This window comes from Melitaea cinxia, chromosome 13 (genome assembly GCF_905220565.1).
Source record: "Melitaea cinxia chromosome 13, ilMelCinx1.1, whole genome shotgun sequence".
Lineage (NCBI taxonomy): Eukaryota > Metazoa > Arthropoda > Insecta > Lepidoptera > Nymphalidae > Melitaea > Melitaea cinxia.
Window position 1 is genome coordinate 14,872,713 of NC_059406.1, and position 26,377 is coordinate 14,899,089.

Genomic DNA, 26,377 nt, shown 5'->3' on the forward strand with positions numbered 1-26,377 from the left:
GAGCACCCTCGCCCCACATCAGACGCGAGCGCGGCAAGGACCAGCCCGCGCACTTCCTCTACTAGCGGGCACACTGCGCCGTGTCGCTACATGTCACATGTCACATGTCACGAGCACCCTCGCCCTACATCAGACGCGAGCGCGGCAAGGACCAGCCCGCGCACTTCCTCTGCTAGCGGGCACACTGCGCCGTGTCGCTACATGTCACATGTCACATGTCACATGTCACGAGCACCCTCGCCCTACATCAGACGCGCGCGCGGCAAGGACCAGCCCGCGCACTTCCTCTACTAGCGGGCACACTGCGCCGTGTCGCTACATGTCACATGTCACATGTCACGAGCACCCTCGCCCTACATCAGACGCGCGCGCGGCAAGGACCAGCCCGCGCACTTCCTCTACTAGCGGGCACACTGCGCCGTGTCGCTACATGTCACATGTCACATGTCACGAGCACCCTCGCCCTACATCAGACGCGAGCGCGGCAAGGACCAGCCCGCGCACTTCCTCTACTAGCGGGCACACTGCGCCGTGTCGCTACATGTCACATGTCACATGTCACGAGCACCCTCGCCCTACATCAGACGCGAGCGCGGCAAGGACCAGCCCGCGCACTTCCTCTACTAGCGGGCACACTGCGCCGTGTCGCTACATGTCACATGTCACATGTCACGAGCACCCTCGCCCTACATCAGACGCGAGCGCGGCAAGGACCAACCCGCGCACTTCCTCTACTAGCGGGCACACTGCGCCGTGTCGCTACATGTCACATGTCACATGTCACGAGCACCCTCGCCCTACATCAGACGCGAGCGCGGCAAGGACCAGCCCGCGCACTTCCTCTACTAGCGGGCACACTGCGCCGTGTCGCTACATGTCACATGTCACATGTCACATGTCACGAGCACCCTCGCCCTACATCAGACGCGCGCGCGGCAAGGACCAGCCCGCGCACTTCCTCTACTAGCGGGCACACTGCGCCGTGTCGCTACATGTCACATGTCACATGTCACGAGCACCCTCGCCCTACATCAGACGCGCGCGCGGCAAGGACCAGCCCGCGCACTTCCTCTACTAGCGGGCACACTGCGCCGTGTCGCTACATGTCACATGTCACATGTCACGAGCACCCTCGCCCTACATCAGACGCGAGCGCGGCAAGGACCAGCCCGCGCACTTCCTCTACTAGCGGGCACACTGCGCCGTGTCGCTACATGTCACATGTCACATGTCACGAGCACCCTCGCCCTACATCAGACGCGAGCGCGGCAAGGACCAGCCCGCGCACTTCCTCTACTAGCGGGCACACTGCGCCGTGTCGCTACATGTCACATGTCACATGTCACGAGCACCCTCGCCCTACATCAGACGCGAGCGCGGCAAGGACCAGCCCGCGCACTTCCTCTACTAGCGGGCACACTGCGCCGTGTCGCTACATGTCACATGTCACATGTCACGAGCACCCTCGCCCTACATCAGACGCGAGCGCGGCAAGGACCAGCCCGCGCACTTCCTCTACTAGCGGGCACACTGCGCCGTGTCGCTACATGTCACATGTCACATGTCACATGTCACGAGCACCCTCGCCCTACATCAGACGCGAGCGCGGCAAGGACCAGCCCGCGCACTTCCTCTACTAGCGGGCACACTGCGCCGTGTCGCTACATGTCACATGTCACATGTCACATGTCACGAGCACCCTCGCCCTACATCAGACGCGAGCGCGGCAAGGACCAGCCCGCGCACTTCCTCTACTAGCGGGCACACTGCGCCGTGTCGCTACATGTCACATGTCACATGTCACGAGCACCCTCGCCCTACATCAGACGCGAGCGCGGCAAGGACCAGCCCGCGCACTTCCTCTACTAGCGGGCACACTGCGCCGTGTCGCTACATGTCACATGTCACATGTCACGAGCACCCTCGCCCTACATCAGCCGTCTACTGTCAGTTTGAAAACGGCGTTCTAATTTACTATAATTTATATCACGCCTAAGGGCATGGCTAAGCTAAGTGATAGCAATGAGTTACTATTTGCTTAACGTGCGTTAAACCATAAAAATCAGTTACACTCGTTTTTCAAAATGGCGACCAGGGGCAAGGGTTGCAACCCAACAAACTTGGATGTAATTGCACACCAAGCCCCTGGCCCCCATAATTTCTAAAAAATAAAATTGCGTCATCACAAAAATGTCCAAATATAAATTTTCAATGGACTACTTCATATGTGTGTGAAACTCGCGCCGTGAGTTCAGAGAGCTATGTATACGCACGATGTTAAGTTTGTAATTACATAGAAAATTCTCATAATACACAGCTAGTCAATATACAACTTGTTTTTAAACATAGATCTAAATATATTTCAGACCTCCCGAATCAGAAATTAAATGGAAAATAACCTTGCACAAAGACTGCTATTTAATAAAATATTGTTTAAAATTTACAAGAATTTAGGATTTATATTTATTATGAATAAGAAAGTAGTTTAAGGCGTTATTTAAATAGTTTTTTTTTCCGTATTTGAAATGTTGTAGTGCGTGTTCGGGCCAATCTATGTCTATGCCAGACATGTTGGGCGTGTTATGAAAATTTTTCAACGACCAATGCAATTTGTCGTAAGCGCTATAGTTACTGGCACACATTTTTACGAGTTAAGCCTTATCACCATCCAGTAAAACGGCTCCAGTTTTTTTTATCGTTGTACAGACAAACCATGTACACTTTCATATGTTTAAAATATTTAGAGATTTTATAATTTTTTGGTCATAGTATTTGTCATTTTTTAGACTATATACGTTTTAGACGACAACAGCAGTATTATGTTCTATACTCATATATTATTTTTGCATAATAATAATAATTTTAAGATTCAGTTTATAATGGATTAAGTGATTGAATGTATTCATGTACGTGCTTTATAAGTCCGATAGTAATAAATTATTTATTATATTTGCACTAGTTTTTTTTTTCAGTAACAATCAAAAAATCTGAGCCCTTTTCAAAGAATTACTTTGTTTTGATATAGGTACGAGCTACTCTGGCAATATACTTCTGTATAACCGATCCAATTCTATTTTTCTTGGCCCTAAAACATGCCGATAAAGTGAAATATAAATATACTAACTGCTGCATGAAACTAAATAACCGCATATCGAAACGAATTATTTTTATCGAAGAATATTTTGTAAATTATAGTCGAGCTTACGCGTTCATGGAAGGTATTATGCCAAACCAAACTATCAAAGTGGCTCCTCAATTTAAACAGTCAAATTTAAAAATTTGCTAGGAATCTTTTACGTGGAACGCGATCTTTTACACCTACAGAACCATTGAACCATTTGAAGGAACTCTGAGTCAAACACCTTACATCTTAATATAGATAAATTACGCATCACGTTGTTTGTCCGCGATAGACTCCTAAAATACTTAACCGATTTTGATCAAATTCGCACACCGTGTGCAGTTTGATCCAACTTGAAAGATGGGGGCTATATTTTATTTTGATATATGTAGTTATATTTAAGAAAAAAAAATAAGGCGATACGAAGTTCGCCAGGTTAGCTAGTATGTATAATTTATCAAAAAAAAAATAGCTATATCAGTCTGCTGGTACCTACAACACAAGAATTAAGTTTCTTACCTGAAGAATAGACGATCCTATGCATATGTTATAAGATATTTATTTTAATGTCATAAAATGAATGAAGTGAAGCAATTACTCATGCAATTTTCATTTGAAACATGCATATTTCACTTGTATCTGCGATCTAAATGAATAAGATACAAAACAGGTCACGTATTGTAGCTCCTTTTGATTAAAATTATCTATTATTTAAATGACATTATTTGTACAAAACATGCAACTATACCTACACTGTTCCAATATAATAATTGTATTTGCTCGTAAACGAAAAAAAAAAACCTACTTAAATTACATCGTCAAGTAATACAACGGAAGTACACGAAAAAATAGTCAAGTAAATACGCATTATAAGATATAACTCGACAAATACTTGTTACATCTCTATTTAAATGGGATCACTCGATATGCACCACCCTCCGATTAAAAAAAAGAAATCCCAGTCAAAAGTTCTGTGTTGAGGGTAACAATAAAAAAATACAATCGAATTGAGAACCTCCTCCTTTTTTAGAAGTCGGTTAAAAGTAACATTGTGCTATTCCAGACTAAAAAGCGTTATATTCAGCCGTCCTATCGGTCTATCCTAATTGTTTAACAAATTACACTAATAATAGTATTCGAATTTAGCTTAGTAATACGAGCGATAGTAGTAGCATTACCAGCTAAAAAATTATTATAGTATGGCAACAGTAAAATAGGTTCTTTTTGCTTTCGTTTCTTTTGTGATAACAACTCGTAAGTTGACACTTTGAAACGCTATTGTCTCTCTCACTTGAAATTATCATATTTTATTGTATTTAGTCTGTTTCTGACGTTACTTAGTATTTCGCCGGCGTTATTTGAAAATTCAAACTTAATAAAATAAATTCAAGTCAATAATATCGTATAACGTTTTGTCCTTTGTTTTGAGAAAAAAGAAAAATAGTCGACAACATGACTGGAATAGGACAAAAAGGTAATATATTTTTTAAATTTCGTTTTACGTAATAATATAATAGTACCTATCTATATAATAGATGTGTTAAAATGAATTAAAGAAAAATATGTGAATTCAGATCCTTCCGTTCAATTCGATTATTTTTCAATTGCTTACAAAAGGGAAAGGCTACGCACTTTTATTAAAACAGTCTTTATTTTTCTTTTATATTCATCCGTACGAATATTATATATGTGAACGTAAGTTTGTTTGTTACGCTTTCACGCGAAAACAACTTAGTCGATCATCATCAAACTTTGTAAACATATTCTTGGAGGTATTAGAAGTAACAGGATACTTTTTATTAAAAAAAAAAAAAAAAAATACGAAAGATAAAATCTCTTTTTAATTATTTAATGGCTTCAATCCGAGCGAAGTCGCGGGTAAAAGCTAGTGATTAAATAAAATTTATATTTTTAATTTTAAGTTTAAAGTAATAGAAATACAAGTATAAATATCAGTTCCGAGCGGAAATCGAACCTGTGTCCTTCAGCTATAACCACCGCTAAACCTGAACGTTTATCAGGGTTATTTATATATCTATAAAACATTTTCGATTAAAGGTTTTAAAATAGCTCTGTTGAAATTATCCAAGGGGTTCAACAAGACGCAAAATGTGAGAATTGCCATGAGTGAGATACACAGAGCTAAGAAGAATGGTGCACAACTAATAGTACTGCCGGAATGTTTTAATTCACCCTACGGAACAGGTTAGAACACTTTTTACGTAATGTTAAACGCCTCCAAGGGTGTAAATCTATATTAGGTTCCGGAACACGTAAACACAAATACCGCCCAAACTAAAGGCTTGTTTTACCGGTGATTAATAAAATACAACTTTTAGAGTCACCGTTGCGAATAGAAATATCCAAGCATTAATTGAAATTCGATGGTGTAATTGAAGTATATGACAAATTGTTATCTGTTTGACATAGATCAAGTAAAAAAAGGTAGATAACGCACCTAGAACAGAAAACTGAAGCCACTTTTTTAAAGATGTGTGAGTGAGTGAAGTGTTGACACCTTTTAAAAAAAGTCCCTAAATTTTTTATTAAACAATTAATTTAATATCATCTGTTTGATAGCATGATTTGCCAGATAGCAGGGGAAAGAGGTTCTGAGTATATTTCTGTAATTATTCAATTTATATTCTGATTTAACTTCAATAAAATGTTTGTGTTGAGCATGGATAAATCACTGACCGCTAGTCCTTTGCTAATATTACGTTTTTTTCTTGTTTATGTAAAAAGTTTACCCGATAAGCTATTAGCATCATGCAACGACAAAAAAAAGCAAAATGAAAATTGTCTACAAGAAACGGTGCGCTTTCTGGTACTGTTCAATTTCTGACAGGTCATTTTATCGATACCTACTTAACAAGTTATCAGTAAAAATTAATCGGCGGTATGTCTGTACGACTGCGTTTTATTTAAATAATTAATGTTTTGTTGTTTTTCGGACTCAGTATATATAAGGTTTGTATAAATTAAATTAAAAATATATATAAGTGAACGAAAAAAAAAAATATATTTGAGCAAAACGAACCATTCCCTAATCGACCAAAAAAGGAGTGAGTGTCTCGTTTCGATTGTATTTTTTTTTGTGTGTTATCTCGTAACTAGTTATTTACTGATTTCGATTTTTTTAAATCGAAAACTGGTGCTTGTCATGTAATCTCATTTAAATTCAATCGAGATCTGACGGTTACTTTTAGAGTTATCCCTAATTTTATATACTATTTAAAGACCTGTTAAAAATTATGGTTTTAGATTATTTTGAAGATTACGCAGAGGAAGTACCATCTGGTAGCACCTGTAGAGCGTTAGCCAGGACTGCTGCGGAATCTAACGTTTGTGTTGTTGGCGGCACTGTGCCTGAAAAATACGGGAACAAAGTTTACAATACCTGCACTGTGTGGAGCAACCGCGGGAAACTGTTGGCTATCCATCGACAGGTATAAAGACAGAAACGAGGCATCGACATAAAAATACCTACTTATAAACTTTAATAGAAAAAAAATTGAAAGTTGAATTTATTTCGTTTTTTCATGTGCATTAATTTTGTAATGGTATATGACTGTATGAGGTATGCATATCTCAGCTACTTAATCCTGCTTTTGAAGTTGGTTCCGATAATCGCTAAATATCGATAACAGATCAAGGGCTTTTAAGTCAACGACATTATTTTGATTTATTATTCATAAAAATCAATTAACATATTGAAAATATTAAATCATCCGTCTATTTCAAGCTACACTTATGTTTCAGATGCATTTCATTGAAGTCGACACTCCAAACACACAAAATTTAAATAAGACAAACGTTCTTAGTACTGGTGATGAAATAACCACATTCGAGTATGAAGGAACAAAAATCGGTATTGGGATTTCTCATGATTTGTTCTTCCCAGAATTGGCCCACCTCATGAGTAAGCAGGGTACGCTTATTTTTTATGAGTAATTCGTTATTTGGATATAAATACCTACTAATATGTTCCACTAAATCTAAATTTGAGGGACGGGAAATCAAATTTGAAGTTCGTAAATCATGTGGTTGTTCAAAAAAAATGTCTGCTAGAAAGAGAAGCAAAATGAATTACCAGTAAATGTCTCAATTGCCTAGTGGCTAAGGCATATTCTTTGTGTTCCACTGTATTAACTACTAACATTTGTCATACAAATAAACAACAATTCTGTCATACATGATTTTTGCAAAACTTTTACTGTTTACGCAGGGCACGCAGCGGAAGCTCTCAAAATGAAAAAAACCGATTTTGAAACATTCTACATTGGTGCTCCGCCCCTATTGGTTTTAGCGTTACGATATAAACCTATAGCCTTCCTCAATAAACGGGCAATTTAACACTGAAAGAATTTTTCAAATCGGACCAGTAGTTCCTGAGATTAGCGCGTTCGAACAAACAAAAATCAAACTCTTCAGCTTTATAATATTAATACAGATTAGGTATTTATGATAACAATCGCATTGATGTGCGAGCGTGACGAGCGAGTGGCTTTACGTGTGTTTCTGTAGGGAAACCGACTAGGACGTAGTCCGAGATCAGAAACACATGGAAACATTAAACACTGTAAAAAGCAAAATATCTGCTTCAAGTGAAAATCGACCCACTGGTGTTTAGGCAAATACTTCCACAAATGGAACTTAATTTTTTCAGTTTTCGATATTTAAACGTTAATGCGTTTGACCCAAGCATGACAGTTTAGTCCCCGTTAACTTACAGGTTGCTCTCTGTTGGTGTATTTGGGGGCGTTTGGTAAAATAATGGGAGTTGAGCCCACCCAGGTGTTTGCTCGCTCCCGCGCTGGTGACGAGCAACTATGGGTGGCGCTCGCGAGCTCGGCGGACGCGTGTTTGATGCTCGTGGATCCCCGGGCCACAGTCGTTGCACGAACAGAACGCCAGATACTTATTGCGGACATCGGTAACTTACCACGACAATTTAATACATCAAAAATTATGTGGTGTCATGGGACTCCAGGTAGGAACGAAGTTCCTTCGGATAGTATAGAAGCAAAACAATTTGAAAAAAAAATGTTGAATTGTATATATATTTTCTAGTTCTTGATTTTTATTTTTTATTTTTTTGATTGGTTTTTAATTAAGTACATAAAAGTATTTAGGAAATTAAGCAGCTTAGAAAATAGCAGTAACAATACCGTAAAATAAAATAAATCAAACAAAATAATAATAATAATTCAAACTATTAAGTGAAATAAAAAAAACATGTGTCTTTATTTATTTTTGTCGACAGTATAAAATTACATAAATAATTTTTAAAAAAGTTTACTAGTAATATTTTGTTTTACAAACGTCATATTAAACAGTCGTATGACTGATATTACGTCACTTCCGTTATATATTTTTCTTACGGTTTTAGTGTCACATTTTTTCAGTTCGGTCGCCCAGCCAAATGTCAAGCCTGCCGTAAGGAACTTCGTTTCAATAATATTCAATTTAGCTTGCAATCGCTATATTTTTGTCTGAACACGCACACATACAGATTTTATTGTGCAGGAATATTAGTACGAAGAAATACTGAAAGTTTTTGTAGGTTAATTCTTATACTTTTTGTTTTTATAGTTTCATTTGTTTTTCTTGTCTGGCACTTCCTTGTTAAGTAAATTGGTGTTGCTTGTTTTATTTTCTTAATTTATATAAAAAAGGAACAAACATGTTTATTGAGTGTTTGGGGCCATCTATACATGTCGGTGACACATTAGTATCGTGATGGTCTTTCTAATAAACGAAAGTGTAAACAAAAAACAGTAGCGTTTCATTCCCTCATCACAGATGGTCACACTTACGAGACCCTTCCCTTACCTAGTATGACCTCACATATTTTGCATTTTCACAGATGTATATTATTATTTATTAAATTAAGCATCAGTTTCAGTTTTTTAAAATTTTCAATAAAATCATCATCAATCCAACATAGGTACGAAAAATAAAATTAATTTAATAATAATAATTACATATATTATATTTTGAAATGTGATATAAAATAGACCTCTACCACTACAGGTGTGACGTAATTTATGGATGGCCCCATAATATGGAAACAATAAAATTCCCACGTCTTAATTTCATTTTTCATATCTAAAAATTCAATACAATTAATCTAATACATTAATGTATTTACTTTGTTTTTTTTTTCAGATTTAAATTTAGTAGAAGAGGTTCGAAGGCAAATATCAATTAGAGCTCAGAAGATCGATGGCTACACAGTTCACGTAAAAGCTTGCTGTAAATTCCCGGTTTCAAGTTAAGTTGGTTATATATCATAGACACCTAGGTGTAGCGCTCCATTGAGCTGATTTGAGTTATGATGATGTTTGTAATTTCTGGACTGTCAAACCAGACTTGAAAATATTTGTTGTACATTGTACAATCAAAAAATATCTTTAAAATATTAAAATGGGCCAACGTCTTAATAATTTAGAATTAAGCAGATACACATTTTTACTTTTGTTTCCTCTCTATCTCAAGGCAATTGTGCTAAATTTTGGCTCGGCCGACATAATATTATTTATGAAGTAACGATACCTTAAATAACGTTATTTTGGAGCCATTAAACCGGTATATTTTTTACCGGCATTGACTCATATAACGTTATATTATATCATAGTGGCAGATTAGATGTGTAATTTAAGACCGTATTACTGATTGAGCTTTGCTTCTTTAGAGTGTACCATTGTTTTCTATTTTGGAAAACAATGATGGAATATGAAGTAAGCTGCTGTTCGTTGTTCCTTATTATTTTACTATTTATTATAATTTATTTTATTGGAACAACCCCTTTGAATAAGGTTTCCTTTATGACCAAACTCAATAAATTTACTTAAACGAGTGTGCTTTAGAGCTTACGACTGAAGTAAAACCTCTTTAGCAATAGGCCTGCACTATGTCTTAGATATTTGAAACGTAACTGGCTATGAGTGAAAGAGAGAAATAAAATATGTACTTGCGCCGCTCTCTCTTGTTGTATTCGCCTCGCCCGATCACACTTTCCCAAATGTTCTCGGCACGTATTCAACAGCTACTCCCCAAATCAAGCGTGCATAAAAAGTTTTTCTTCAATAATAATGTGTCGATGAAAAGTTATACGTACATGTATTTTTTTCATTGAGGTTCAAAAAGGAGGAAAAAGAAGTTGAGGTTTTTGTTAAACACGTATGCTATACTTAGATATTATTTTATGAATTTCATAAAAAAAATATTATATTTGATTATAAAATTACTATTGAATCAGAGTCACTCGGACAATACTCTTATGAGATAGCTATTACGGTAGTTATTACCTATTACTATAGGTAACTACCGTAATGGCGATCTCATTGACAACGTTATAATTTAATGCCGCGCCCTACTGCCGCTCTTATTAATCCTCACTGCGTCAAGCCGTGCGGGGATTCCTGCGCATTGAGTTGAACAATTTTTGTACGGAATGGCAACGTCTAAGGGTCGATTTACATCAGACGAGCGAATGCTCATTCTATCCCCATTATATCAAATTGTCTTAGTGTAAACAGGCGTAGAGCATTCTTTCGTTGTTCTTAGTGCGTTTGCAAGGATTCTATGGAATATTCTAAGAATGCTCGCTCGCTCGATATAAACGGCGCTAGAGCGCGCGAACAGCGTTCTTGCGTGTTCGGGCGTGATCGCGCCCCTGAGTGATCTCTTCAAAGCGTTCTTGTGTTTTAGCGATTGCATACATATCTAATCGATTAAATTATGGATTAATACAAAGAATAATGTTTATTAATGATAGAAGTCTACCAAAATTGCAGATGTGTTTCACATACATTATTCAGTGTCCTTCGTTGAATTAAATTTGTAACCCACCAACGTCTCTTCCTTCTTTTATTTTTGAGTTTTTGCGACAAGATAATAAATGCTGCACTTGCAATTATGATTTCGCTGTCAGAGTCAGACAGCGAAGCATTACCAATACCAACCACTGAATTGACACGAATGAGCAAAGAATATTCGTTCAGATGATCTAGCTTTTGTTTACACAAAACACTAAAATATTACGAAAGAATGCTCTTGTTGTAGCTCTAGCTCTTTGTTCGTTTTATGTAAACGCTGAATACGAGTTTTCGTTTACACATAAAGATCAAGAAAGAATGTTCTTGTTCTAGCTCTAGCTCTTCGTTCGTTTGGTCTAAACCCACCTTAAAAGGTGTCGTTAAAAAGATCTTTATTTAGTGACGTCAGAGGTAGCTTTATCAGCGTTATCGGTATCGCAGCTATGAAGCACTGATTTATGACATTGACACATTGCTCTTGTTTAATTTCAAATTTACTTTGGGTGACATTTGATAAACACCGTGTTAATCATATTTTCATTATTTTGAAATTTTTAAATATCTATCTACTAATATGTTGAAAAAAGGTAGTGTATTTTATTACAATTATATATTGTAAATAAAAAACGAGTGAATATGTCCGAAAGTGCTACAGACGCTGTGCATCCTCGGTTTTTAAGAAAACCTCGGCACTACGTAAATGGTATAGTATTAAAAAAAATGATTTCTTTTTTAACTAAATTGATTTACTGTTGTGAGAGAGTAAAGGCATACAAACCATAAAATTAAGTGTAAAAGTTTTTATTTGAAATTTCACTATAGAAGTATTTATCAACACGAAAATGTTTATCAGAAGACTGTAATGTTTCTTATAAATAGACTATAATTTTATTTACGATAAAACTGCTGTAGTGTTCTTGAAAGAAATCTGTTGGTCGTTTCTTTTATGTAGTTTATTTCTTTACACTATTCCTTAATAATCTGTAGTTGTATTTAGATCCTGGAAATTATGTACAAAAAGCAGTAGCTAATCAAATCGAAGTGAATAGTTAATTTTGAGTCTAGTTTATTATCACCGAATATTAAAATTATTTACTGCAAATAAATATTTACAAATTACAGCAGTCTTATAGAAAAAAGTAAAATAAATAGTCAGTTTTATTTATTAAAAACATCGGCTAAGATCTAGATTAGGTAAAACCGAATTTCGGGACCGTGCGGGGATGGGGGGGGAGAGGATGGGAAACGCTACCCCTGGTACCACTGTCACACCTCGGAACCCCATGGTTATGGAGATATCCATGGTTAAAGTTTTGAGGTTAGAAGAAGAATTTCGAAAGTTAGAGGAACGCTTGGCTCCGGCGCTACGGGAAGTGCAGCCCTTGCGTGCGAAAGCACGCTCACTCATGCTCCGTACAAAAAAAAACCGAATTATGGGGTTTTTGGGTGTGGAGGGTGGAGGGTGTAGGGGAATCTATACAAGGTAACACTGTCATACCTCAAAACCCCATGGTTATGGAGATATCCATGGTTAAAGTTTTGAGGTTAGAAGAAGAATTTAAAGCTATTATAATACCTTTGAGCTCGTAGTGTTTGCATTGTGTGACAAATCGACACTTTTAAACAAAATAACGCGTCAGACATAATATTCTAATAAAATTAGTAACATTGCGTGCTAGAATATAGGTTTAGAAATTCGAAAAATACCCAAAACCGAATCGGAGCACCCCACTGTCCATGTGGTCTTTGTCTGTCCTACCCCTAGAGTGTTTTTTTTTGTGCCGCGGAGGCGCGAAGGGAGGGCAGCCCTCGCCCGCCGTGCTAAAGCGCGCGAACGAATGCGTAGAGGAGCGGCTGAGGCTGGTCGCCTTCGGCGACCAGCCTCCGCTGCGGAACGGAGCATGAGTGAGCGTGCTTTCGCACGCAAGGGCGGAAGGGCTGCACTTCCCGTAGCGCCGGAGCCAAGCGTTCCTCTAACTTTCGAAATTCTTCTTCTAACCCCAAAACTTTAACCATGGATATCTCCATAACCATGGGGTTCCGAGGTGTGACAGTGGTACCAGGGGTAGCGTTCCCCACCCTCTCCCCCCCCATCCCCCCACGGTCCCGAAATTCGGTTTTACCTAATCTAAAGCTTTACCAAAACATCAATTACATAATAAAAACTTTTTTTTACCGAAAAACGTAATACATAAAATATTAACTAAAAATAAATATTTCGCTATTCTTTAATATTTAGGAAGTGAGTAGATTTCAATATTTGCATGATAAACTCGCTTGTTCCTACATAATAGATAATAAAAGTAAAACAATTTAAAAAAGAGTTTCATTTAGAAGTAATGAAACCTCTTATCTAAATTGTACAGCTGAAATTATACGATGCAGAACATTTATATATCTATAGTTTCTACTGTTACAGCTAAAGCATAATTAACTGTGATTATATGTTGTGTGTACGTAATTGTTATCAATTATTAAACTTCCTGGATAAACAAATGTATAAATAAAATTAAATTGTAACTTACTGATGTCTATACATGAGATATATATTAAGGCCAAAATAAATCATATGTATGTTTGAAGCAATAGAAGTCAAAACTTATTTTTGGTGTTAACTCTTTAAGAAATGATGTAAGGCTTCAGGTACAAAAAAAAAATGATAAGTGAAATTTTGTGAAACAGTAACATTGTGCAGTGACACTGAGACCTGAATGAGGGGAGGGGGGGGGGGACAGACGAGATATTTTACAGTGATAAATGTATTTAAAATGTCGTATACTTTTAGTATTAATGTCTCTATCTGTAAATTAGTATCATACAATAATCTGCTACATGTAAATACTTGTCATTTCACCTACTTGTGTAAAGTAAACCTACAAGTCAAAAATAAAAATATTGTGTAGGTCAAAGATCTATGAATAATTGTATTAAAACTTCAAAAATTTAACAATTTGAGTGCAAAATAAAACTAATAGCTTAACCTAATAAGTAAAGCAGTCTTAGTATTGGTTAGATGATACATGCAGTTGATATATGTATGCAGAGTGATAACAGAGGTTATTATCTGTGAACAAATTGTAAAATGATATGTAATCGTTGCTAAAGAACAAATGTATGATGAACATGAAAGCCCAGTTCTTTCTCTCAATTCAGTATTAACTGATATGTATCTATGCAAGGGCAGATCCAGGGGGGGGGGGTCATGGGGGTCATGACCCCCCCCTGGGCTGGGTCCAGGACCTAGGTACAAGTACTAGGCACAATATAGATATTTTTAAGTACAGTACTTACATACATTAATAAAACACCTACTGACCCCTCCCTGGCGCCAAAGCTGGATCCGCTCTTGCATCTATGTATTACACAATTTTAAAAATATAATAAGTATAAAATATTTTAAAATAATACAATAACATGTAAAGAGGATTTTCTCAGTTATTTAACAAAACATAAAATGAAAATGATTGTAATAGTTCAAAATTCAAGTACCTACTCGATCTTTTTCTTCTTCTTGAGACTGGCTCCATCAGCTTTTCGCCGATTATTGAAGCTACTTAAGTTTAAATTTGAACGAAAGTTGTAACAATGCAGAATTGCAAAAGAGGATTTTTTTTTTTAAATATAACTAAGTCGGCAACCACGTGATTACCTGATCATAAGCGATTACCGTAGCTTGTAGACGCCTGCAATACCAGAAGCATCGCGAGCGAGTTACCAAAAAAATATACATAAAAATAAATACAATAATGGAAATTTAAATTAAATAAAAAAAATTGTTTTAGCTTTGAAAGTAGCCTTAGTACAGTTGTCAGTGGGACCAGATAAGGCTAAAAATTTAGCAGCTGCTGTCAGTGAGATACACAAGGCTAAGGAAAAGGGAGCACAATTGGTGGCCCTGCCGGAATGCTTCAACTCACCGTATGGAACAAGTTAGTACCTAGTTGATAACTAAATTTGCTGATTCTACTTCTTCTTTAGAGAGTATGGCTCCATCCGCTTTTCGCCGATGATTTTGCCAATTTTGGAGATAGAATTCGGTTTTGATGTTACAACAGTGGAAAGCTGAAGTGTGTCTTAAATTGAAGTGGTTATTTAATTTTATTTTTCTAGTCTATTATTTTTTTATCTATACGAATAAATAAAATCGGAGTGTCTGCTTGTAATATTAAAATAACCGCTTTTTACTAAATGCATATGGATGTAAACATGGTACATATACCAAATTTTTTTTTTACAATTTTTGTCTGTCTGTCTCTCTGTCTGCCTGTTTGTTTCGGCCAATCTCTGAAACGGCTGGACCGATTTTGACGGGACATTCACTGGCAGATAGCTGATGCAATAAGGAGCATCTTTTTACTTTTATTTTAGAAATTTGTTTATTTTATAACTCTGCAATCTGAACAATAACTTTTTGTTAAATTTCACGCGGGCGAAGTTTCGGACACAACTTCATATAATTTATATCATTAATATAAACCTTCTATCATTAATATAAACTTAAAAAAAATCTTGCTGATTGAATAATTTTATATAATTTTAATAGTTGTAAAACTAAGTTCAATTTTTATTAAGACTAACAATGTATTTCTGTATGTGTTTCTTCTAAAAAAAAAAAAAAACTAACTTTAATTTACATCAAGCAAACGATAAATACGCATTATTAGGCTTAGCTCAAATACTCGCTCTAATTTAAACTTGACGACGTGACAAGCACCCGCTTTCAAACAATTACTGAAGTAAGGCACAGCAAAATATATTCTGCTGAAAACCTGTAGCAACCTGATTGTCGAAGTACCTTACAGAAGATCACACATAAATAAAACTGCTCTGAACTCGCGTGGTTAGTAAGATGGCCAGAGCTCTTGGAGAGGGTCGGCAATACGCTAGCGATCTTTCAGTTGTTGCGTTTATAGGCTACGGTATCCGCTTACCATCAGGTGGAGACCGTACTCTTGATTGCCTACCTAGTCGTATATAAATAAATAAAAAAACAAGAATCATCAAAACCGGTATACCCGATTATAACGCACAAAAAATACATTCGACATTTGAACACAATTAAAAATTAAGGTTTGTAATTTTGAACACAATGCTTCAGTCTGTAATATCCCACTGCTGGGAGAAAAATCAGAGCTTAATCCACCTCACGTTTAAACACAATCATCATTACAGCCTATACAGTGCACTGCTGGACATAGGCCTCCACAAGTTTACGCCAAAAATAACGTGAACTCATGTGTTTGGCCCATAGTCACCACGCTGGGCAGGCGGGTTGGTGACCGCAGTTACAGGTTACTGGCTTTCTCGCACCGAAGACGCTGCTGCCCGTCTTCGGCCTGTGTATTTCAAAGCCCGCAGTTGGATGGTTATCCCGCCACCGGTCGGCTTTTTAAGTTCCAAGGTGATAGTGGAACTGTGTTATCCCTTAGTCGCCTCTTACGACACCCACGGGAAGAGAGGGGGTGGCTATATTCTTTAGTACCGTAGCCACACAGTACTGACGTTTCGAGTCTGTAATATCCCACTGCTGGGAGAAGGATCAGAGCTTAATCCACCTCACGTTTGAACACAATGTTCAAGAGTATTTCGAGGAGTACGCAGAGGAAGTGCCGTCGGGGTTGACGTCCCGGACGCTGTCCCAAGCGGCGGCGGAAGCGGGGGTGTGTGTGGTGGGGGGGACGCTGCCGGAGCGGCGCGGGGCCGCGCTGTACAACACGTGCACGGTGTGGGGCGGCCGCGGGGAGCTCCTGGCCACGCACAGGAAGGTGACCAGTGGGACTGGCGTTCAGTGCTTTTCGTACTTTCGTTCATATTTTAAGTATTGGAAGAGAAGTCGTACATTGTCTGTGACCATTCATCATCATTACAGCCTATACAGTCCACTGCTGGATATAGGCCTCCACAAGTTTACGTCAAAAATAACGTGAACTCATGTGTTTTGCCCATAGTCACCATGCTGGGCAGGCGGGTTGGTGACCGCAGTACTCGCTTTGTCGCACCAAAGACGCTGTGACCATTCATAAATAATTGATATGTATACGTGGATTACGATAGCGCAGGTTGAAACCTTAGTGATTTTCTGTTGCTATTTTTTATTATTGTTTGTATTGTAAATTTTATAAACGATTACAATAAAAAATAAATAAGATGATTTAGTTATGACACAAAATAGTGTAAAAAACGCGTACGCACGTATGCGTACGTGTCCAAATTAAAACGTGCGTACGTACGTGTGAACAAAAATATAGAAAAAACGAATGTGCTTTAGATTAATCTGATGGAGTTAAAGAAGTTTTACTTCAAAATGATGTTACACAAGATAATAGCTATATAACACTGCGATCAAGTAGCGTTGTTCCTGTGGTGAGTAAGGTGGTAAGAGCTCACGGACAGGGTGGGGGTAGGGTCGACAACGCGCTTGTAGTTCTTCTGGCGTTGCAGGCGTCTACAGCTTACGGTAACCGCTTACCATCATGTATGTCGTAACTTGTTTGCCGGCCTAGTCAAATAAAAAACTATGTCTCCAAATTGAAACAAAATCTAAAAAAATAAAAAGTTTAACAGAAAAATAATATTTTTAAGTTAATTGACAAAACTTATAAATATAATGGAATGGAAAAGTATGTAGAAAAAAAAGAAAGAGAAAAAAATTTAAAATTAATTATAATAATGGCAACTTTGTTTAAAAGTGATAAAAAAAACTATGGAAAAATATTTCTATACTTATACTAGTCTACTAGCTAGGAATATTGTAAGTTAATCTTTCCTTTCAATGCTTTCACGAGTGACGCCGAGTTGCACGAAAAGAAATTGAAATTAAAGTAGTGATTAAACTAATTTAATCGCAAGAATTTTATGAAATTCTTGTGATTAAATTGGTTTAATCTCTACTTAAATTTTAATTTTGTTTCGTGCAACTCGGCGTGAGTCTATAAGTTGAATATATATAATATAGAAATGTAAATATTTACAACATACTTTACACACACGATCGTCTCTTTCTAAAGTAAGCAATTTAATGCTTCCGAATAAGTAGTCCCTTTTTTTCATTAGAAAACTTATTAAAAATACTATAAAGCATAGAAACATAACTATAGAGATTAAAACCGTACGGATCATTTACAATAGACGAGGCTTTTATAAGAATATTTCATTAATCAATAAATTAAACTATATTTTTCAGATGCATCTCTTCGATATTGACATACCAAATAAAATAACCTTCAAAGAGTCTGAAGTTTTAAGTGCTGGTGACCAAATAACCACATTCGATTACCAAGGAATCAAAATTGGAATCGGAATTTGCTACGACTTGCGATTTTCAGAAATGGCACACCTTATGGCTAAGCAAGGTATCACTAAAGTAACATTTTTTGGTCTTATCACTAAATAGTAATTTATTCTAGACTACCCACCAAAAAGAAGCGTGCAATGTAACGGCAATTAACTATATACAATCCATACGTATTTACATACTTACATACATACGTATACATATACAGACGCTATATACACAATATTATACAGTACTTTTCTGTAATAACAATCAATCAATATTGTCTAACCAGGTTGCTCACTACTCATATACCCGGGAGCGTTCAATATGACAACAGGCCCAAAGCATTGGGAACTATTAGCTCGAGCTAGAGCCAACGATGAGCAACTCTGGGTAGCTCTAGTGAGTCCTGCGAGGGATACCACTGCGGGGTATGTGGCCTGGGGTCATTCTCTACTGGTGGACCCTTGGGCGACCGTCGTTGACCAGCTAAGTGAGGGCCCAGGTACACTCGTGGCAGATGTTGGTGAGTAATCATAAACTTATACCATACATTTATATTTGACTTAAAAATAAGACGCGTATATTATAAGTTACTTTAGATAAGTTATAAAATAGTAATAATAATAAATAAACAATAATAGTATTATATTTAAATAAAAATATAGTAGAACATGTAGTAACCGTCAATTTGTTTCTCAAGTAAAGAAACAAAGGCACGGTGTGAACCATGGACCGAAAATTTGATTTAAAAAAAAACAACATAATTAACGAGGCCGTGAGCGCAACGGTTACGGCTGTTACGATGGCGGTTGCGGATTCTGTCTCCGCTCATGACATACATTTGTATTGGCCATACAGATGTTTGCCATGGTCTGGGCGTTTGTGCTTGTGTATTGTGTGTTTCCGGACCCCCGACGCAGAAGTTAATTCTAGAGGGGGTCGTTTAGTGTGAGGCTTTTATTTTATTTATTTATCAACAATAAATTTAGTCAATATTTCAAATTACGTATTACTGTATCACTGACTACAGTTTAATTTCCAATTTTGTGCAAAATTATTACAAGCCATCTAATATTTATAATTCAATTTGTATTTAAAAAATTTCAGATTTAAATGTAGTTGAAGAGGTTAGAAGCCAAATACCCATTAGAGTTCAGAGAAGGACAGACATATACGACACAATTCAAAAGAAGTAAAGCAATAATGCCGATTTCTAGCCATTAACAAAGTGTTATATGTATATTTCAAGACAAGAAGAAATGAAACTATTGTTTCGAATATGTAATAATGTTTAATTTACTCGTTGGTTACTGTGTTATATTTATTAAAATATATTTTATATGTTAATATATAATGTAATTATAGCTTCGATTTTTCTTTCTGCGTTTTCGTTTTCATATAATCGTCAAATATTTTGAGAACGTCATACGAACAGCCCCAAAACAATGTAAACCCGCTTCCACCTAAAACGTACATTAGTAAAAAAGAAATTATTTAAAACATCACAGTCAGTTCTAATCTAAGTCGTTTAAAATGAGTTTAAAATACACAAAAAATACAAAGCAATTTGTATTATATCAATACTTAATTAAAAAGTAAATAGTAATTTTAATATTGACTTGACGCGAAAATAGTTTAAAGGTCGCATACGTAACGTGTACGGAACGGAGTTATAACTTCGACGGGACGGGGTCGGGGACCGGAATGCGGTTAGTGGCAGTAGCCAGTAGTAACACTTGAATGGGAATTTGTTTTCTAATGTTTACGAGATTTTCACTCACTATAATGAAACATCTTGATCGGATTTTATCTAAAAACGTCTTGTTTCGATATATTGTCAGGGATTTTTAACGCATACGCGCAGTAACAGTAACTCAGTAACAGTAGGTGATTCCCTATTTTAGCTCTCTCTCTGTTGAGCGAACGGAGCTACTGCATACACAACAGAATCACGGATGGGGCGGGCCGTGCTAAACGTCGTATTTTCGATATTTTTTCCTTCCCGCGCGCTTCCCGTTCCCATTCCGTCCGTGCATCCGTGACGTATGCTCTTTTGTTTACAGTTTCTATGAAACGATATTTCCAAAACTTCGCGTCCAGTTCCATCCGGACAAAAATACATTACGTTTGCAACAGCCTAAAGTACTTGAAAATAATGACAACCCAAAATGGCGACGAAACAGAAAAGTAATAGAGTTCCGCAGATAATAAACTTTATTTAAATAATTTAAAAAAAGGAAAAAAGAAATTTTTCTTACCATGTCCATAGTTGTGAATGTAGAATTTACCATCAATTTCTTCTGACTCGAGTCTTATTTCATCTCTTCCCGGACGTAAACCAACCCAGTGTGTAATGAGTTTTGCGTGCTGAAAGTAATTATAATGATAAAATGCCTTAAGGCAGTAACATTAAATAGTTATATATAAAAGCTAACAAACATGTGCACAGAAAATCAGTACCCGCTTATGTATGACAAACTTGTGTCAGCTATATCGTGGCATGGATGTTTCTATCTTAATTCTGTACTTTTTTCGGATACCAGAAACAATATTAAAGAGTGGGTGGTACTGTGAAACGGTTATATAGCGGTATACTTGTATGAATTAATGTTATGCATAGACTCAAAGTGGGAATTGAACCCACGACAGTATTTAGACCAAAACATGTCTCTGTCATCCAAATCCATTTTGGCGTAGCCTAATGTTGGTAACAAACTTAAATATTTGTTATATCCCTGCTGAGAGTTCCAAATAAAAAACGAACTGGAATCCTGATAGCCCAAATAAAAAATGTACGAACATTTTTGAATGCCTGTTTCAAACACATAATAGTTTATAATAATTTCCCATTAATCATTTTTTTTTATTTGGAACTTTCAGCAGGGATTACGTAGGATCGGTAAAAAAGATAAATGTTAAGTAGCATACTAACTTTGATTTCCGGCATTATTTCCATGCATCCATTTAAGATGAAATCCTTGTCATCATCGTCTACCTCTGTACTAAAATTATTCTTTTGGTTAGTGCCGCCTAACACGCAGGTATGTGTACTGAAAATTATAAATAATTTATATTTATAAATGATAAAAAACGTTAAAAGGAATATTTTTTTGTTGTTATTTTGAACTTTATTTCAGTTGCATATTTAAAGCCTCAAAAAGTTAAGGCAAAAAGTTTCATACAACATATTTATATTGCATAAAAAAGGCGGGCTGACGCTAATAGCGTTATTCTATTAGCATACACTACCACACATTCAAAAGGGACATATCGCAAAGGTATTTCGTAGGGCTCGTGTGCAAAAAAATATTTAGCAAATTCACAATAGGAAGAATTTCAGTAAAAATGTACTTAGTACGCATACAAGGCGATAATTACCAAAATACAAAATAAACAATAAGAAAATCTTACTTTGGTATAATATAATAAGCAGTATCTTCCTCTACGACTGCTTGGTTAATCCAAGACGCTGAAACCTAAACGAAAATACACAATGTAGCAACAACCATATGGAAAAAATCTCATAAACCTAATTATACCGAGATATAAGAGGCAATGAGATCTATGAGAATTTAATCAGCACTTGTCCGTGTTTTTATAAGATATACTTAGGAAATTCGTCCATAGGGAATGATAATGTTAACAACATCAGAGAATTGTCGGCATAGTAATAATCTACCAGTAGCCGAATGACTTTTTTTACAGTTAAGTAAATATTTGTATAGTAAAATCGTCATATAATTCTACAAATTTAGTGGTATGTGTGTATTTCTAGTCCTACTTAACTTAGAAGTTTTTTAGACCTGCTCACTACAATAGGTACCATGTAAAAAATACAAAAAAAATGTATCGAGAATTTTAACAGGATAAAGTTGGGCGTCCTACCGAACCTACTCACAAAGATTAAATTACATTCAACGGCTGCTGGACTGTAATAAAAAACTGCTGAACTGCGAAATATTATAAAAATTCAAGTGTTATAAGTTAACACTCATTCTATTCAGTCACTTTTTTGCATTCATATCATTTACTGCAATTTTTTAATCTATGTTTATTCCTATGCTGCGTTGCAATTTATATTCAATAAATCTGTTAAGCAAATAGAGCAGGTTAATGTTTATTTCATCAGCGACCCATTTAACAACAGCTTGTGGTAAAATAGTGTAATTAAAACACAAAGATAGTTAAGGTAAAACAAAACATTTCTGCTAAATTTGTCACTCACTCGAGCTATCTGTCCTCTGATTGGCATCATTTTAGGATCTGGAACCGCTTCCCTTGCTCCAAGACCCATACAGTTAATGATGACATCATAATCATCTAGTTTTACATCTCTCAAAGAGTTTATGTTAGATTGTATCGTAATACCATTAGCATTTTTGAATTGTTGGTACATCTTCTTCAAAAGTGTTGGAGGATATACTACAAAAGAGGTAAAGGTCCGACCAACTCTACAAAAAAAAAAGTTAAAAAACCAACATTTTCTCTATATTAGACATTTTTTGTATAAAATCAATTAATATGTGAAGAGATATTTAAAAAATAAAACTAAATAAGTATTCAAATAAATATAGTTACGTCTTACGCGTATTTTACAGATGATAATCCGTTCAAGTAATCCAGGTGTACTTTATCTAATATCCTGTAGCCAAATACAGAATTAGCCCAATCGTGTATAGAGAGATCTTTTTTTATCCTGTGTAGTTCATACATTGGCACGAGGGATATATCGCAACCTTCATTCAGCCATAGGTTATGCAAATACTTGTAGGTCTCACCACCCCATTTGCTGTAAATTAAATTCATAAAAATGTTGAAATTAACGAAGAAAAGGCATTATGATATTTTTCCATTTAAAGTTGATTAGTTTTTTTTTATGTAAGCATTAGTCACAATTTTCAATCAAATTAGACACTGTCTAATTATAGTTTGCAAAACTATAAGTTAAAGTATTAATCAAGAAATATAATAATAACTCTTTATTGTACACCAAGAGTGAGCAAAATTATAAAAATAAAAACATAAGATAAGTACAAAAGGCGGCCTTATCGCTAATAAGCGATCTCTTCCAGGCAACCTTTGGGCAGAGGAAATACCATATACCATATGTAGATGGTTTAGGTGTACAGTTTTATATAAACACATACAATATATTTAGACAAATAAATAATGTATATATATATAGATGATCTTCGAGCTTAAGTAAAAAGTTAATGTAATTAAGAACAACGTCGGTATACGTGTAGACACTTTTGGCAAAGTTAAAGTTTACGTAATATGTAATTCCACAAAGCAGTAGCTCCTTCTATATTTACTGGACTACATAATAAACATTTAATAATAATGTAAAACGAATTTCTATAATATATAGGTCATAATCTTAAATTGCATAATAACTAAATATTTGTATTTTATCTTTAGTGAGCGTTGTAAAATATATAAAAAGGAAAAAAAAATTGTAGTGTTCAGACCGTTAACCAATATGATTCGGTGTCGATTTTCGGTCGGATTCGGTGGTCGATACGTCGATCAGAATACTGCCGTGGTTTCATTATTTTATTCAACCCTTCAAGTAATTCACAACTAGTTCAAAAGTCAACCCATCATGTCGAAGAGATCATGTTCGCGTTGAATGGTGATAAAAACGCTGGTAGCATTTTCCAAACAAAACCAGTTCAACTCAGAAATTAATAGGTATAGTATGAAATATCTACTGACCCCAAAAGTTGTTGTGATGTATTTCCACAGAGATATGGATTCCACAAGCCTCCAGATCCATCGCCAGTTGTATTAGGACTGAAATCTTTTGCTATGACGACTACCTAAACACAAAAAAAAAATATTGTCAATAGTAACATATAACCGCAGTACAACAAATCTCAATCTAAGTTTTCTTTTGTTGTAGAGATGAAAGTTCCTTTAGCATACGAACGCGGTTTCTAGTCCGAGTCTTTGAACTTATTGGTCTTCCCATCCATGTGTCGTGGGTTGTGCTTTGCGTATTGTGTTTTCAGACCTCCGTCACAGGAGAAAATCTTACTAATGCTGAGTGTGTAAAAAAATAAGAAAATTGTTATAAAGAGCTTGTTTCCCAGGGGTGGGCTGGCTGGTGGTTGAAGTTTTACTGACTGTTGATTATGTAATTTGAATAAAACGTAACGTAAAAGTAATAGACGGAATAAAATTTATATAAAAAAAGATAAAATTAAAACAATTTAGTTAGTAAGTAATTGATACAAACTTACATCAATAAAGGGATATTGTTCTTTTATTCTCACAGCACAAGACAAACCGTTAACACCGGCACCTAACACTGCAACTTTCGTCATTACAAATTTGAAATTTATTTTATATTATATTTAATAATCAGTTCTGGCGGACAGTTCATAGAAAGATACTTAGTAAGACTGAATCTTTTGTAGGTACCTATCAAATGACCATTTTTACACTTACCCTTATCAAATATGCTAATGCACTCTAAAGGTCATATAAACAATAGCATATCCTTTAACAATCTTGTTATGTATTGTAAATATAGAATAATTAGTTGGCTACAGCGATATCGTCAAGCAATTAAGATATGAAGCTTATTTCAACAAGTTATCGACTTATTCAAAACATATACCTATGTAGAATAACACAGTTAACTCTTACTTTTTAACTTATTTATATGATTACTACCTGACCTTCCGAACTTCGTAGTGCCTTATTTTTTTTCTTAAATATAATAATTACATATATCAAAATAAAATATAGCCTATCTTTTAAGTTGGATCAAACTGTATACGGTGAGCAAATTTGATTAAAATCGATTAAGTAGTTTAGGAGTCCATCGCGAACAAATAACTTGACTCGTAATTTATAATATATATTAAGATGACAAAATGAAATAGAATACAAAAAATTCACATTAGGCTATCATTCATCAGTCTACAACGAAATTATGGGGAAGCCTGATTTGGGGATTGGAACGACAATAAAACACATCAACCCCATAACAAACAAAACTTATTAAACTCATTAGATAATTGCATGTGTACATGACAACAAACACCAGATAGGAAGAAATTTTGATCATTGAAGTTACAAATAAAATTGCTAGGCTTATTTTTATAAGCTTCTTGAATGCGTTAGTCACACATTTTCAACCGACTTCCAAAAAAGAGGAGGTTTTCAATTCGACTGTATTTTTTTTTATTTTTTTTATGTATGTTACATCAGAACTTTTGACCGTGTGGACCGATTTCGACAAATTTTATTTTAATCGAAAGGTGTTGTGTGCCAATTGGTCCCATTTAAATTTATTTGAAATCTAACAACTACTTTTCGAGTTATATCTAATAATGCGTTTTTACTTGACGCTTTTTTTGTCGACCTACGTTGTATTATACCGCATAACTTTCTACTGAATTTACCGATTTGGATAATTCTTATTTTGTTGGAAAGGAGATATCCCAAATTTAGTACCATGATAAGGAAACCAGGATCTGATGATGGGATCCCAGATAAATTGAGGGAACTTCTTGAAAATCCGCAATAACTTTTTACTGGGTGTACCGATTTTGATAATTTTTAATTTAATCGATAGCTGATGTTTGTCATGTGGCCACATATAAATTTTATTGCGATCTGATAACTACTTTTTGAGTAATCTTTGATAACGCGTAGTTACTTGACTATTTTTGCGTCGATCTACGTTGTATTACTCGTCGATGTAATTGAAGTCGGTTTTTTTTTCGTTTGCGAGCAAACACAATTATGTGTATGTCCAGTTCCCTGGAACATATATTTGCGAACATATATTTTATAATCTTAAATGGTTTAAATAAGCCGTTAATATTATTTAAGCTGCTATTAATATTATTTAGAACGTATTTTATTTTCAGTTCAGTTTCCTTATGGTAGTTTCCAGCACAGCTATAAATAGTTTTGGCGATTGTGGGTCGCCTTGCTTTACTCCTCTTCTTATTGGAAAACTTTGGTAAATTATTTCTAATTTTGCTTTGCTATTGCTTTTACTAGTCAGCGACGAAGAGCGGTGTATGTCATTATTGGTAATTTTGTATTATTTATTCTGAAGAATGCATATGGTCTATTGCGAATAACCCATTACAAAAATCTGGTTATTTAGCTTGTTTTGTTATTTATGATCAA

General features: G+C 35.9%; 4 protein-coding genes across 4 annotated transcripts; 3 read left to right on the forward strand and 1 right to left on the reverse strand.

The window, feature by feature from the left end:
- Positions 1 to 992: 992 nt before the first annotated feature.
- Positions 993 to 1,640, forward strand: LOC123658933 (proteoglycan 4-like). Its single transcript, XM_045594224.1, has one exon. It carries the CDS (start codon positions 993 to 995, stop codon positions 1,638 to 1,640), a length of 648 nt encoding a protein of 215 aa, XP_045450180.1.
- A 2,933-nt stretch (positions 1,641 to 4,573) lies between these two features.
- Positions 4,574 to 9,517, forward strand: LOC123658934 (omega-amidase NIT2-like). Its single transcript, XM_045594225.1, has 6 exons — positions 4,574 to 4,595; positions 5,180 to 5,326; positions 6,386 to 6,570; positions 6,884 to 7,052; positions 7,857 to 8,057; positions 9,293 to 9,517. Exons 1-6 carry the CDS (start codon positions 4,574 to 4,576, stop codon positions 9,400 to 9,402), a joined length of 834 nt encoding a protein of 277 aa, XP_045450181.1. The 3' UTR covers positions 9,403 to 9,517.
- Positions 9,518 to 11,565: 2,048 nt separating this feature from the next.
- LOC123659009 (omega-amidase NIT2-like) lies at positions 11,566 to 19,606 on the forward strand. The gene is made up of 6 exons (XM_045594290.1): positions 11,566 to 11,647; positions 14,727 to 14,873; positions 16,525 to 16,709; positions 18,128 to 18,296; positions 18,513 to 18,746; positions 19,331 to 19,606. Exons 1-6 carry the CDS (start codon positions 11,581 to 11,583, stop codon positions 19,417 to 19,419), a joined length of 891 nt encoding a protein of 296 aa, XP_045450246.1. The 5' UTR covers positions 11,566 to 11,580; the 3' UTR covers positions 19,420 to 19,606.
- On the reverse strand, positions 19,515 to 24,626 carry LOC123659008 (D-amino-acid oxidase). Its single transcript, XM_045594289.1, has 8 exons — positions 24,469 to 24,626; positions 23,942 to 24,045; positions 22,809 to 23,012; positions 22,449 to 22,674; positions 21,635 to 21,699; positions 21,156 to 21,273; positions 20,482 to 20,590; positions 19,515 to 19,686 (listed from the first exon to the last, which is right to left on the reverse strand). Exons 1-8 carry the CDS (start codon positions 24,550 to 24,552, stop codon positions 19,583 to 19,585), a joined length of 1,014 nt encoding a protein of 337 aa, XP_045450245.1. The 5' UTR covers positions 24,553 to 24,626; the 3' UTR covers positions 19,515 to 19,582.
- Positions 24,627 to 26,377: the final 1,751 nt, after the last annotated feature.

Excerpts from the sequence above, each read along its gene's own strand:
- LOC123659009 (XM_045594290.1), top strand. The coding sequence starts at position 11,581 with ATGTCCGAAAGTGCTACAGACGCTGTGCATCCTCGGTTTTTAAGAAAA. Across the intron at positions 16,710-18,127 it reads TCCTGGCCACGCACAGGAAG|ATGCATCTCTTCGATATTGA; the intron begins GTGACCAGTGGG and ends TATATTTTTCAG. Across the intron at positions 18,297-18,512 it reads ACACCTTATGGCTAAGCAAG|GTTGCTCACTACTCATATAC; the intron begins GTATCACTAAAG and ends TTGTCTAACCAG.
- LOC123659008 (XM_045594289.1), bottom strand. The coding sequence starts at position 24,552 with ATGACGAAAGTTGCAGTGTTAGGTGCCGGTGTTAACGGTTTGTCTTGT. Across the intron at positions 21,700-22,448 it reads TCAGAGGACAGATAGCTCGA|GTTTCAGCGTCTTGGATTAA; the intron begins GTGAGTGACAAA and ends ATTTTCGTTTAG. Across the intron at positions 20,591-21,155 it reads AAATAATGCCGGAAATCAAA|CACGCAAAACTCATTACACA; the intron begins GTTAGTATGCTA and ends AATTACTTTCAG.
- LOC123658933 (XM_045594224.1), top strand. The coding sequence starts at position 993 with ATGTCACATGTCACATGTCACGAGCACCCTCGCCCTACATCAGACGCG.
- LOC123658934 (XM_045594225.1), top strand. The coding sequence starts at position 4,574 with ATGACTGGAATAGGACAAAAAG. Across the intron at positions 5,327-6,385 it reads TAATTCACCCTACGGAACAG|ATTATTTTGAAGATTACGCA; the intron begins GTTAGAACACTT and ends TTATGGTTTTAG. Across the intron at positions 8,058-9,292 it reads GATACTTATTGCGGACATCG|ATTTAAATTTAGTAGAAGAG; the intron begins GTAACTTACCAC and ends TTTTTTTTTCAG.